This window comes from Lutjanus erythropterus, chromosome 10, assembly GCF_056507025.1.
Source record: "Lutjanus erythropterus isolate fLutEry1 chromosome 10, fLutEry1.hap2, whole genome shotgun sequence".
NCBI lineage: Eukaryota > Metazoa > Chordata > Actinopteri > Lutjaniformes > Lutjanidae > Lutjanus > Lutjanus erythropterus.
This window is the reverse complement of record NC_139326.1, coordinates 41,973,447-41,988,130: the sequence shown is the minus strand read 5'-3', so window position 1 is coordinate 41,988,130 and position 14,684 is coordinate 41,973,447. Positions and strand designations below refer to the sequence as shown.

Sequence of the window (14,684 nt, the reverse complement as noted above, 5' to 3'; positions counted from 1 at the left end):
ACTGATAAGAACTGAGTCTTTACTTTTAACACAGAGCATGTGTGCAGACACAAACTCCATCAGAAGTCTGCACAGCTGCTAAAGCTGGCTGACAGCTGTCCCAGCTGTGATCAGCTGCCGCCGTCATTATAAACGGAAGTGGCTTCACGAGACACTTCAGAAGAAAAGGACGTCTCGTATGTCTTAAAACGGATTCCAGTCATACTGGGCCAAAATTATTTCCCTATTAAGAGGTCCAAAGTGACTTAATGAAGGATGTAAAGCTGTTTATTCCAGTTTACCTCCCTTCCCTCCTCACCTGAGTGATTGTTTTCATTTAATTGTTTTACTTTTTTGTCTGTTTTTGTTTGGTTTTGATGCTTTTTTATGGTTAACTTGATTTTGAATGTGGTTCTTTGTCTTGTACTTGTCTTTCTCTATAGCTGATTGCATACAAAAAATGTGAGTCATGCAGTAAATGTTCTTAGTCAGGATGGTGAATGATTTATGTAATTCTCTCAGTAAAAAACATAGATTGCAAACAGTGCAATATGTTAACTTCTTCTTACTTTCTTCAGTCCTGTTTTTAAGATAAATGTCATGGTCCGCTTTGGCACACATTCATATTTCTACCTCCACTGGATTAAGATTTACCAGTCGTATGAGTTTGGGTCACTGTGTAGCTAATGTCTGGATACCAGACTAGCAAAATCCAGTTAGCAGTCATCACTTGGCCAATACCCATAGCAATAGCTACAACATGTTGCAGGAATGCTTGCAGTATCAGGGACTCTGGCAATGAACACAGGATGTCTAGAAGGGTCCTTGAAGCAAATCTCCTCCACATAAAAAGTGTAGTGTCCTGTTGCTTGCCAAATAGTGAGCCAACATTTATTATTTACTATCGAGCCTCAGATCACATTGCTTTCTGAGCTCTCTTTGACTGCTCCATCTAACCATTTATACCTGTCAGCTTCATCAGATTTGTTAAAAAATTACTGCATTTAACCAGAATCAGCAGATCTCACAAAATTTAATTTGGCATCAAATTATCAGATGAAATTACAGATATCTTCTTCAGAGGAGAATTCCAGGTGTGGCACAGTTGGTAATCCTCCTTTGAATGGTGTACTGATCACCCAGGCTTAGTCATCAATCAATAAATCGATAAATGTAGAGGTTTCACACTTTACAATAAGGGTCATTTTCCCAGTTATTAATGGTCATAACTCATTAGTAACATTAATAGGTAAGCAATGACTGAATCTTGCTGAATAGTTTTCCCACAGTCTTATTGTAGTAGTATTATTGTAAAGTGGTACCTGTTTAAATATTTCTTTTTGAAAAATACAAACGCTTTTTCTACAAAACCATTTTTTCAATCAACAAAAGATGCTAAAGTTTTCAAATGTAAATGTTCTTTAAGTAAAATGACCTAAAATTGGAAATGTTTTTATTTAAGTTGGGATCTATCTGATAACAAAAGTAAAAAGGCTTCAAATTTGACCACACATTTGCCACCAGCTCTTGTGACAGATATTGGCCTTTGCACTGGTCATCAGACAAACTTGTGTTTTCATTTGCATGTGTGAATTAGTGTGTGGATGTCAGATAAATAGGCTCTCAGCATATTATTGAATAGGTACAAGCCCAAAAATGTTGGTGTGACATTCAAACCCAACTTCAAATTTTAATCATTAAGGTGGTTCCGATGCCAGTTGTGTGCCCCAGCAGTTCTGCGTTTGAGTCTAGCATGTGGCCCTTTAGTGCACACTCTCTCTCCCCGTTTCCTGTCATACCTTCAACTGTTCTACCTCAACTAAAGGTACAAAAAGCCCCCCCAAATATTAAAAAGGTAGTTGAGTCTTGCTTTATGACCTAAGAAACACAGCAAAGCTTTGATAGATGTTTATTTTTGAAGACATTAAAACTGTCATACGTGGCTTCATTTTGATGAGCCCAATATTCTTTACATACCCACTTCAGTCCTGAAGCTTTTTTCAAACCTCTTAGTTGAGTCAGTGTCCTCTTAAACCACTTTTCAAATCACTGTTCATTCTATCTCTCCTTATTCTGTCACATTTTTTACTTTGTTTCTTCTACTGCCTTATTTGTAGCCTCTACATTTTATTCTGTATTTCACAAACAATTTGTTTTGTTATGCTGTAAAGATCTCTATAAGATTTGGAGAAGTGCTCTATGAAAACATTAATGTTGCAAGACCAAACTATTATCCAATAACCACTAGGACATAGTGAGAATGCTGTTTCCAAGCAGTCATTTGTTTATAAAAAAAATGATGTCTTAAAAAGCAGGTGAAACAAGCCACTGAAGAAAGTGAGTCTTCATGAGGGCAAAATCTATGAGAATGAATGCTGACTGGAAAATAACTACATTTGTCATTGTCCAGATAAGTTTAGTTGAAAGTTCTGCCAGTGGAACCCAGCTGCTAGTTATGGTCCTTCATCCACTGCTCAGTCCACTGCACTATCTGCTCCAGGTTGCGCTCCAGGTCCTCAGGAGTGTTGCTGGGCAACTGGTGGACAATCTCCTCACTGTATGCCTCCATGGCCTCCTCATAGATGGTCTGGAAGATTTCACACTGCACGTTGTCCTGCAGCTTCTTCCCTGTGTAACCCCTGTCAGTCACACAGAGCACAAGAGGAGGGAGACCAAGGTTTCTACACATTCCATTTCAAAATTCCATACTTTTCTAGACTCAACTAGGCCTGACCTGAATGCTTTGAAGCTTCTACAGTTATCATGGTTTATCATTGACATCCAAATCAGTATTTGATTTTTGCATTTTTTTTTTTTGAAGAGAGGAAGGAGACACTGTGTCGACTACACCAAAAAAAGAGGTGAAAGAATGATAAAAAGTGAGAGACGGAGCTCCTCTTTGGGGGTCAGAACCTGTACACATAAAAACCAGGTGTGTTCCCATGAAACAAGTGTGCAGAAAAACATCCTCACAAGGGAGCATTTTGGCTCGGCGTGACTGATGTCCCCTCCCCACCCCCCGTCCTCATCTCGTAGACTCATAAATTCACTCATACCCAAGTAGTTAGGTAACTAAGCCTGATAGTGATGTGTAGGTCGACCCACAGCCTGTGGGTTGAATATTCATGGATCATTGTCGCTGGAGCTTCTAACCCCCCAAAACTACTATTCAGGGCAGCCCTAAGAATTTCTAGCTTTCCAGGTAGATTTTTAGATAACATCTGAATACAAATACCTAGATGTTTATGATGTAAATAAAATGGTTTTAAAATCTGTTAATATGTATTGTGACATTCTGACTATGTATGATATTATATTGCCAAATAATATGTTGTATGTAAAACATTCTTATACAAAACACCTAGCTTTCCTTTCCCATCTGGAATCCTTATCCAACCCCAACCAGGCTTTATATGTGGGATTGTCAAGCCAACCTGCAGAAAACTTGCATTTACCCATTGTGGATGTTCAGTTCATGCTCCTGGACAGCTTCCACTGCCAAACATCTCTGCCCAAACAGGAATTAAACTAACTAGTGCTGCTTATATCTGTATTATTTTCCCTTGACATATTAAAATAATAATATAGTACAATAATATAGTATAATAAAATTCTTCTTTTTTATATAAATAAGAACCAAAAATGAGTTTTAAAAAATTCAATAATTTAATTTTCCTGCATATGTGCAGCCTTATTTATTCACTGTGTCAATGGAAACAACCATGAACACAGTCATAAAGGTTTGGTTTCCTAGAAAGGCATAGAGGCAGCTCTGCTTGTATGATCCATTTTCTTTTAGAAATTCTGAATTTTCTGTTTTAGAAAATATGAAGAAGGGGGGTTATCCTGGAGACAAATATTTTTTAATACTCCAATTTCTCTTTTCCATATCTCATATAGTGAAGAAAATCTATAATTAAACTTATTATAAATGCTAGACAATAGTGGGGCAGGCATGGATTTATCAAGCAGCCAAGGCTCCTAGGAACAGTGTGGCTGTAAAGACTGCTCTCGTTTATGGAAAAATGCAATAATAAAAGTGAGCTAATATTAAAAAGTAGCTGATGGTATGCTACTCTTGGTTTGGTGACACCTACCAAGTCTTCAGTGTTATGACACTGTTAACTACTGGTTTGCTGTCACATAAAAATGACAAGCCACTTGTTGTGGTTCCTAACAGAATCCAGTAGGCATAGTCATACAGGTCTTGAGGTTCAGTATACATGAGGAGTAAAGCAGAAGTTACCTGCTCTCTAAGCGTGTGTACAGCTGGGTGTTGTCTGTACGTAGAACAAAGATGATGTGGAACCAGCGTTCAGGGAACAGGTCACAACCATGATAGTCAACAATTACACCACCTTCCACCATCTTTTCATCCAGCTCATCCACCACCTGCAGGACAAGACAAGTCACAATATTTACACTGACATCTATTCACCTTATTTTGTGACTGCTGTCAATAAAACTGGGTCACAGGTGCCCCATAGAGCAATGCTCAACATTAAAATGTGTTCAATAGCACCACCATGTGGTCAGTTAGTAAGCATTAAAGTTTTGGCTTATATCTCATGAACCTAAGGGAGTAGAAGGAGTAGAAGATTTTTTTCTACAGTAAGTTCCTTGGATTAAGCAGATTCAAATGATACAGGCTAAACGTTAACGCTAAAACATAACATAAAACATATCAGCTTGTAATGTTTGTCTGTTATTGGTTATCAAATTTTTGAAGGTGTGGCCTGATGCATTTAACAGGCCTAAACTCTTCAATGCAAATTTCTATACATACAGCCACACTGAACATGTGTGCAACTTTTCATACAACTCAAACCACAGGGGGTGCTACAGTAACAGTGAAAATGATATCTCTACAAGTCTGCTGTCTTTAATGAGATGAAACTTGGTAAACAGCTTCTTTACAAGCATGTCCAGGACATACTGAAGCATGGCGCCAATAGTGCCACCTTGTGGCCATTCATAAAACACCATCATATCTCTTGAACACATTTTTCAATTACCACTAATTTTGGTATCTTCAGATGTGAATCACCAACACTTCTTGTTGATACACTTTCAGATGGCGGGCTGTTGAGCGGCAGCAGCAGCAGATGCAACAGTCACACTGTGACTGTGTGAAATGCAAATATTCTAATTCAATCTGTAGTGTTACTTTAATTCACATTGGTTCAATAACTTCAAATTAGACACACATTAGCTCAACAGAGGAACTAAGCTGCCCTGGAATTCAACCAATTATAGTGACAATTTAGCCTATCATTTGTCTACAGTCAGTATATGGAGTGGCAGTCATAAACACAGCACCTCCTCCTTCACTCCTGACCAAGATGTGACGTGCACAAAGTTATGCTTTATGGACGCTCCCGACCAGCACCTAGTTGCTATATAACAAGCCACTCATTACCACTTCTAATTTTCAGCTCTGTTCTAATTATTCATCTTGCTAGGTGCTCCACAGTCAGGAGTGACCTGGCTGGGTCAGGGACCAGAGGCCGGGGCTGGGGGACCTGGGGGGTAGGGTGGTTTCCCATAGTGACAGGGGTTTTGAAATCAGTAACAAGCAGACAGCAGATGGCAGGATAATGCTGCCTGAAATAGGCGGCCAATGGCATGCTTATACCCACAGTCTACAAGTAGTGAGTCAAACTAAGACCAGCATATCAGAACCAGGTTCAAAGCTTGTACTCACCCTGTCCTCATCCAAGATTGGGCACTGGTACTCTTCATCATAGCCATCATAAAGTTGTCCTGGGGGATAGAATCAGGGTCATGAGAACATACTCAGGATGACTCTGCCATTATCTGCAGTCATTTGCATACCAATCTAAATGACTCCATTAGATTTAAAACAGAGCCAGCTACGGCATAAGGACAATGGCCAATAAGATTTTTAATTTGTGATTCAACAGAAAGATGAAGGATGATCCATTTTCTAGAAATTTCAATTCCAGTCAAGTATTTGTTTCAGGCTTGTGTTTCTATTTGTAATGAAAGTTGGTTGAAGGTTTTACCTTCCTTGGCCAGGTCTCCTATGTTAACATAGGTCAGTTCTGTCCGCTGAGCCAGCTCCTTTCCTAAAGTCGTCTTTCCAACCCCAGGGGTTCCTGGAAGAGATGATTAACAGCAAGATTTCATTTAAAAACATCAGCGTTGTCCTATTTTAAAGGTAAAGGTGTGCCTATTACATCATCTGGCAAGATCTGATCAGGACCAATGATGGTGCAGTGAAGATGCTGAATTGTGCTGACATTTACTGCTTAAATCATGTTTAGAAATGGGGTGATGCTGATGGTAATGGGAGATGCTTCTGCTGCCAGATTTGTCTAAGAGGCAGTGTTGATGCTGATAAGATGCTGTTTTATGTATAAACCCCTCTAAGACTGCAACTAATGATTATTTTCATATTGATTAAGATACCAGCTTCATCCATTAAACTACTGGACTGATGATTTACTCTAGAAAATGTCAGCAACAAAGAAATGCCTGTAACAATGTTGCAAAGCGCCAAGGTGAAATCTTCATTTGTTTCTTTGTCTGACCAAACAGTCCAAAAAGATAATCAGTTTATGATGATATAAAACAAATTAAGCTCCAACTGAGGCTTTGGTGAAAAAAAGACTATTCTCAGGTGTGTGTGATTCTCTCTTAAATATTATGAATCAGTAATCTAAATTTTAAAATGCAATTATCAATATTTATGATCCCTTACAGCTGAACAGATGGTGAAACATAACAGATGTAAACATGTGTGTTGTGTTTATATTCCAAACTAGGCTACTTCTTGAGTTTTGGAGATCTGGCCACACTGTGTGCATGTTGAGTCTAAACTAATTATGGATCATTGCAAATATGCTGCATATTTAAAAGTAGTGGGTAGTCACACAAAAAAAGGTCTTTAAATTGGAAACAAATAATGAGGCGCCAAGAGTTTCCCACTCCTTGCTGCAACCATGTTCGGCATTTTCGCTGGAAGGGAAAATTAAGGCTGTACTGTGAAGCAAGATTAATGGGTTAGTGAGATATGTTATGCAAGTGTAAAGTCAATTTTCAAGGTTATAAAGAGTCTCTCTTTTAACCAGGCTAGATCACCATGGTTACTTATGCTGCACTCATAGCCTGGTTTGGAGCAGATTATGTCAAGAGTTTCATATTAAATCGGCCATAAAAGGCAACACTCTTTAACTAATTCTTTTCCTGACGATGTTCTTTATGAGTGATATAGATTCTCAACTAAGGGCAGATGTTATATATGCAAAGTCACAGAGTTGTATGTTAGTAATGTCACTGAATGAAACCATGTCATGTAATTACAGCACCCCAAACTGTATCCATCTTGTTGCCCCAGGAACCTCAGGTAATGATGCAAAAAATCTTTTTTTTTTGCTTCATGTAATTAAAAAAACCCCCCCAAACTTTAAAGTTTACACAGCCGGTCATTCACACACTAAAAAAAAATAAAGGGTGATCCCATAGCTTAGTTGGTAGAGTGTGCTTCATGTAGTGAGGCTGTTGGTCCTCTGCAGCGGCCACTGGTTCGATTCCTGCCTGTGGCTCATTTGCTGCATGTCATTCCCCCTCTCTCTGCCCCCTTTCCTGTCATATCTTCAGCTGTCCCTATCCAAATAAAGGCAAAAGCCCAAAAAATATTCTTAAAAAAATAATAAAGCAAACAATATAGACAACTTTAAATATTTTTAAACTCTGAGCAACCAAGCTGTTTTGCAATGCTGATACTGCAGCTCACAACAACGACTAGAAAATGAATTAGTCCACTGGTATTTATCACAGAGAATTCTTAATCAGTAACGCTCATTTTACTTTGATTTGGCCAAAAACTAAAGTGATGTCTATGTCTCCTTCATTTTGGGACAGTGTCAGACCAACAGTATCTGATCTAAACCTGCTGCATTACTATTCTCTGGAGGCTCATACATTCGTACTTCTCTCCTTTTGGGATCTCTTTCCATGCGGATGGGGAGCCAGAGATTATGATTTGTATGTTTTCTTTACAGCCTGTTACACAGCAGCTTTTCTGCATTTCCCTGTCTCTCTCATTATATGATCTTTTCCCCAAGAGGTGACACTGCCTTAGTGACTGGCAATTGATGGTGTATTGCCAGTTAGATGAATAGCAGCACTGAGGAATTTATTAATTCAATTTACTACATTTACCATCAACACTGACTGGACATCCACATAAAAAGTGCAGAATTTCTCTTTAATAAATGAATTCAAAGATAATTTGGTGTTCAAAAATGCTGGTAGTTAATTTTCTGTTTATTAACTCATTGATCAAAAGACTGATTATTTCAGCACCTTATGTAATAACTTACTCTCTACACACGTAGTAGGTGCTTTATATGTTATTGAGAGCTGCAGTATACATATAGTCAGTGTGTGATTTGTTCATTTTTACAAGGAGGATAGACCCTGTTCGGTTCATTCACCCACAACTAGCCAAGCGACTCATTAACTCTTTCGGTTCTGAAAAGTTAGTTTAAAAATGAGAATATTATAGATCCAAGATTAAAATGACAAGACTGGAATGAAAAGAGTCTGTCACAAATCAAAACGGTCAATCAGTCACACAGAAGAAACCCCTCTGCCTTGCACTCTCTCTGACCAGGTTTGTCAGGTTAACAACGGGGATGAGCTACAAAGCCTAAAATCGCCTAATGCGAACAGTACAATATAATCTATTAGACCTCTGATAGTAAATGGATGCCATGCACGTGTACATCTGACGATACATGTAGAGAAGAACACAAACGCCCATCTGAATATCATCTGATCGTTGATAATCCTGATGCAAATCAGAATAATCCCTATATACCATCATTAAAACAAAGCTCCTGCTCAAACTGGCTAGTGATAGTATGACTTTACAAAGTTTCAGACATGCAAATCCTGATGCTTAAGTCCAACTCTAATGTGATTTTTCTGCCGCTGGTTTTATGTAGAGAACAAAGGCATATGGACTGAGCAGTTTGAGGTTCGTAGCAAAAGGACACAGTGAAAGTTAGTTTTTGTCACCTGTTAACAGAATGTTTGGTCGCTTCCTCATCTTCATAGCTTGTTAGTAGCCAACACGTGTTTGATGAAGGTCCGTATGGTGACCTGAAACACACAACAGTCCTGTTATCTCTTCATACCATTTTTCACACACCGTTTATCTCTACAATACATGTCAAAAAACAAACCTGACCAAGAGGATGCAGTCAAAATGGAAGGAGTTGTTTCCAATCACACCACAAACTGCTTATAAACAAACACGGCAGTGAGCAGAGGGTTGACGGCAGTTTTACGTGAGCTTTACGTCAATGAACAGTCAGTTTGCGGCACTCTGAATCCACGGAGTTTAAATAGGTAAACTTGACTTTGCGTCGCAGTTCCTTGAGCTCTTCCCTAACACAAACTCATACTCTCTTAATCACATACGTTAACTTTGCAACCGTACAACAGTTTGAGGTGACGGAAACACCGAAGTGTTTGTGTCAGCGGACACATCTGATGGTCAAACAAGGTAACCTCAGACAGATATCACACAGTCAGAAGAGCTTAGTGTTAACCCACTCCATCAGTCTGCAGTAACAGCGTGAATGTAGTCAAACCACAGGATCTTATCGTCCAGAGACATTGAAAGAAAGTGACTAAAAGTACGTTTATCAGGTATGTGGCACTTATTAGTACAAGTTTGGCAGCACAGTAATAAGGAAAAAGAAGTTGGGCTAAACATAACGCAACATTAAACCTCGAATGTCCGTCAACCCTTTACTTACGCTTTGTAGTGTAGAAAAATAGTCCTCCACTAAGAGAATTATGCCTTCTTTGTGCTGCCTCGTGTTAATAGATTTTATAGCATCACCACCAACAACTGTTCCCACTGCTTTCCTTTGCAGTTGTTCGTTGAACTGCTGCCCTCTCAATGTGAAGCTCCACTGCGGAGGATGAACAAGCTCTCTGTTGAAGATAAAGCTGCTTCAAGCAGGGTGAGTTCTCTAAGAGCTTTACATCACAATGACGTGTGATTTCCAGAAGCAAATTGTCATCGATAGATTATCTGATACGAATATATGAGTATATATGTAGTGCAGTTTGTGAGAGGCTTTACCCTCAGTTCCTTTCAGTGGATTAAAAAGTTTTATCAGACAGTCCTCTGTTGATCTTTTACTTAAAGGAGCTATATGTTAAATCTTAGCATTAGACCTTGACAATATATCGAAATTATATCATATATGAGACTAGATGTGATAGATTTTGGATATTGTTATATTGTGATATGGCATACGTGTTGTCTTTTCCTGGTTTTAAAGGCAGCATTGCAATAAAATTATGTGTTTTCTGAACTAACCAGATGGTTCTAGCTGTTCTGTTATTTGTTTTTGCCCACTTTGTCATTTTATCCACATTACTGATATTTATTTATCAAAAAATCTCACTTGGCTAATGTGCGTGAATGTGCTCATTCATCCAGGTCATTGCAATCTTAAAATAAGATTAAATCGAAGGCAACTGGACTTGTTTATATGTCTTTGAAAACGTTTCGCCTCTCATCCAAGAAGATTCATCAGTTCATGTGAGTCAGACTAGTCTGAGGTAGTCTAACTAAATGGTGGGAACTCAGGTATTTAACCTTTGTGGATGTGTTCACAAGGCTATAGATGTTAATGGCTCATTGGTGTGTAGGGTTTGGTAATGACAACGGATGGAATCAACTTCATAAGTGCTCCATTCAGTTTAATGGCAGTTGTTTGGAGTTGTTATTGGGTGCCACCTGACACCAGGTATGAGTGACAGTCATTAGAATCACATGACTGTGAACAACTGTTGTTTTTGTATCTCCTGGGCAAGGATGAAATAACAGCATTGTGAGAGGTTATGTCTCAGGCCTCCCACTCTGTTGAGAGTGGGATTCTCCACTTTAACATAGATGGCTTCCTTAACTCCTCTCTCAAACCATCTGTCCTCCCTGTCTAGAATGTGGACATTGCTGTCCTCAAAGGAGTGTGCCTTCTCCTTAAGGTGTAAATAGACAGCTGAGTCTAGGCCTGAAGAGTTAGCCCTCCTGTGGAGAGCCATGCACCTGTTCAGTGATTGATTGGTTTCTCCAATGTAGAAGTCATTGCAGTCCTTATTGAATTGGACAGCATACACCAGGTTACTTTTTTGTGTGTGTTTTGGATGTACCAATTTCTGTCTGAGTGTGTTGCTGGTAGGGGTGGGAATCTTTGGGCACCTGCCGATTCGATTACGATTACGATTCAGGGGCTACGATTCGATTATAAAACGATTATTGATGCATCTTTATGTATATTGATGCACTTTTTCACAAACACATTTATTTTTGTCTCACTGAATAAGCATTCGTCACTTGCAATTTTTAAAAACAGCGCATTTGTAATAAGAATTCATTTCGATTATATTTTATTAAACTATTGGAAATATGTGCAAACTGGAAAGTACCAACAGTAGCCACTAGTAGCCGCAGCAACAGCAGCCTGCCGTCTCCCCGACTCCTCCGTCGGGTGGAATCGAGTTACGGCTTCTCATGTTTGTTGTGTTGCCAAAGTATTTTATTTTAGCTCGACACAGCTTACATATAACGTGGCTCTTGTCCAGTTCGCTTCCGCCGTCGACGTTGTAGAAGCCGAAGTGTTTCCACACGGCTGCTTTTAAATTAGAAGGAGCTGTTCAGACCTCATGGCGAGGTGGCTGCCGGTCGGCCATGTTTGTTTTCCGCTGTGCGCGTGTCGCTCCAGGTGCGCGTCCCAAAGTGTCCCGGCGATGACGCGTACCGCGCTTCTTAGTTCCACATTATTTAGAAGCTTCTGTATCACTTTAATTAACAGATTTAAATAATCGAAATTTGGACGTTTGTGAATCGATTCAGATTCGTCCACGTCCGAATCGCGATGCATCTAAGAATCGGAAATTTCCCCCACCCCTAGTTGCTGGGTTTGAAATATACTTGTTGAACACCCTCCTGAGTTTCTCAGATATCCCAGCCACATACGGGATCACTACGTTATTTCATTTGGTTTTCTTTTTCTCGTCACCCTCAGTGTTGGTCTTCTTTCTGGTCCATGTGGCTGTTTTCACAAAGCCCCAACTAGGGAAGCCACAAGTTTTAAGGGCTTTCCTCAGGTACTTGTGTTCTTTCTTTGAGGCCTGAGTGCTGACTGGCACATTATCAGCTCTGTGTTGCAGAGTTCTGATAAGTGGTGTGAGTCAAAGTATAGGTATTAGTCTGTGTGAGGGGCCTTCCTATATACCCTAATGTGGAGGCTCCTGTCTTTACCAGTGTGAACTTCACAGTCCAAGAAAGGCAGGCAATTATCCTCTTCTCTAGTGAATTTGATGTTTTTATCCACTCAGTTGATGTGCTTTGGCCAAAAATATTGTGATATTTTATTGTGTCTATATTGCCCAGCAAAAATACAACAAACTCATTTTATCACTTTAAGCTGCTTCCACCCCTACACGCACAGTCACAACCTACATGATCAAGAATTATCAATATCGACCAATATCTATCATGATAAGTTTTTCAGCTGTATCACCCAGGCCTACCTAGCATTTATTTATTTTTTATTTTTTTTTACTTTTTTTCATTTATTTGAAATATAAAAACAAGGAACATGAGGTTGTCATGGGTGTTACATTTAAAATCTCAATAAATTTTTCCCATACATCATGCTATAATGTCATACTATTCTAAACAGAGTGCATACATAATCCATTTTTCCTAGCATTAAGTACTTTTCTCCAACTCAAGTATTAAAACAAAAGTAAGTCTCTCCATACAGTAGATTTCTTTCATGATCCCCCACCATTGGGCCAATGTTGGAGGATCAACTTGCAACCATTTATGGGTTATAGCTTTCCTACTACTTGCCAAAAGTATCTTCAATAAGTATTTATCTTTGCATAGGAGTGTTTCAGGTATTTTACCAAGATATAAGGTAACAAAAAAGTAATCTAACTCCCTAACTCCCATTATTTTGTTTATTTTGTTTTTGAACAAGCCCAAAAGACATGAAAATGATTAGCCATAGAGGTTCCACATTCTCTCCAACAGAAGCCCCAGCTCTGTGTGCCTGTTTGCACTGCTGTTATTTTAGGAGTAATAAAAAATCTCACTACATTCTTCCAGACGAACTCTCTCAACAATCTTGAATTTGCAGTGGTTGCTTGATTCTCACATATTTCCATCCAGGTCTCCTCTGATATTTGTGTTTCTGACTCTTTCTCCCATTTTTGTTTGATGGGTATCGTAGAGTGATTTTTAGAGGCTTGTATATTTCCACATATTCTTGAGACCAACTTTTTATTGTCTTTTTTTGTATGCATCATGAAATATAGAAATCAGGTTGTACTGATTTTCCTCTTTGATTTGTAATTTTTGAATATAATAGTCTCTGACTTGCAGGTATCTGTGGAAATACTGTGGAATTACTGCTATCTGTGTAATTTCCAAGGATTTCCATTTAGATTCATAGTTTGGGGCACACCAGTAAACCAAGGGTTTCAATTGCGCTGCATAATAGTAATCCTGCAGGCATGGTAAAGCTCTACCTCCCTTCTCTTTTTTCAGTTGCAGTGTCTTGAGCTGTACCCTAGGTCTTCTACTGTTCAAGATGAACCTTGAAATCTATCCATTCCACTTATTGAATTGTTTTTGGGGTACCTCCAGAGGCAGTGACTGAAAGAGATAGAGAAACCATGGCAAAACGTTCATTATGATTATTTCAATTCTATTATTCATATCTAGTGGGAGGAGAGTCCATTGAGAAATGTCAGATTTTATCTCTTGGTTAATGAGGTCATAGTTGGTTTCAAAAAGTTTTGACATGTCTTTTGTTAGATTTATTCCTAAATATTTTATTGTGGGAGAGTTCCATTTAAAGTTGTATTTCTTTTTTGTATCTGGTGGGGTGTATAATTAAATAGGAGGGTTAGGTTTTTTTTTTGAATATTTAGCTTATATCCAGAATATGAATTGTAAACCTTTAGCAGGGACATCAGTTTAGGGACACTTGAGTCAGGGCTTATAATAAAAAGTAGAACATCATCTGTGAACATACAAGTCTTATGTTCTCCTCCTCTGATCGTAATCCCCTTTATCTCAGAGTCCTCTCTGATTGCTTGAGCCAGGGGTTCAATAAATAAGGCGAACAGGGTCGGACTCAGGGGACAGCCCTGGTGTGTCCCTCTTTCCAGATAGATAGTTTGTGACAGGTGTCCATCAACCCTGATCCTGGCTGTTGGAGAGAAGTATAACGCTTTAATGCATTTAATGAAGTCGTCTTCACAGAGACCCACAGAGTCAAATGCCTTTTCGGCGTCTAGGCTGATCAACATTTCACTAGTATTTTCTGATATAATATGGCTCATCACTTGTAGTGTTCTCCGTAAATTCTCCTGTGTCTGTCTATTTAATACAAAGCCTGTTTGATCTAAATCTACCAGCTCTGAGACAATTAATTCCAGTCTCTTTGATAGGATTGAAGCAAATAATTTATAGTCTACATTCAGAACTGAAATTGGTCTATATGAGCTGCATTCCTTTTTATCTTTACCTTCTTCTGGGATTACAGACATAACTTCTTCCTTCCATGTTTGTGGGGCTTCCCCTGTTCTCAACGTATGATTAAAACAGTTAAGCAGTACAGGTGTTATTTGTAGTTTAA

The 14,684-nt window shown here is 38.9% G+C and overlaps 2 protein-coding genes across 6 annotated transcripts in view; one reads left to right on the top strand and one right to left on the bottom strand.

Annotated features, from left to right (window-relative positions):
• Nucleotides 1–2,267: 2,267 nt before the first annotated feature.
• ak6 (adenylate kinase 6) lies at nt 2,268–9,332 on the bottom strand. The gene is made up of 6 exons (XM_084729369.1): nt 9,195–9,332; nt 9,028–9,111; nt 6,006–6,098; nt 5,684–5,742; nt 4,226–4,371; nt 2,268–2,618 (listed from the first exon to the last, which is right to left on the bottom strand). The coding sequence occupies exons 2-6, from the start codon at nt 9,062–9,064 to the stop codon at nt 2,429–2,431; spliced, it is 525 nt and encodes a 174-aa protein (XP_084585495.1). The 5' UTR covers nt 9,065–9,111; nt 9,195–9,332; the 3' UTR covers nt 2,268–2,428.
• A 13-nt stretch (nt 9,333–9,345) lies between these two features.
• rad17 (RAD17 checkpoint clamp loader component) overlaps nt 9,346–14,684 on the top strand; it is a 32,999-nt gene continuing 27,660 nt past the window's right edge. Inside the window, exons 1-2 of one of the 5 annotated variants that reach the window (XM_084729368.1) lie at nt 9,346–9,663; nt 9,894–9,983. In XM_084729368.1, coding sequence (XP_084585494.1) covers nt 9,942–9,983 — 42 coding nt within the window. In that variant the 5' untranslated portion in view covers nt 9,346–9,663; nt 9,894–9,941. The remainder of the gene's footprint in view (nt 9,664–9,893; nt 9,984–14,684) is intronic. The other 4 variants (XM_084729365.1, XM_084729364.1, XM_084729363.1 and 1 more) reach the window with 4 other exon arrangements.

Excerpts from the sequence above, each read along its gene's own strand:
- ak6 (XM_084729369.1), bottom strand. The coding sequence starts at position 9,064 with ATGAAGATGAGGAAGCGACCAAACATTCTGTTAACAG. Across the intron at positions 6,099-9,027 it reads ACCAAACATTCTGTTAACAG|GAACCCCTGGGGTTGGAAAG; the intron begins GTGACAAAAACT and ends CATCTCTTCCAG. Across the intron at positions 2,619-4,225 it reads TACACACGCTTAGAGAGCAG|GGGTTACACAGGGAAGAAGC; the intron begins GTAACTTCTGCT and ends TGTGACTGACAG.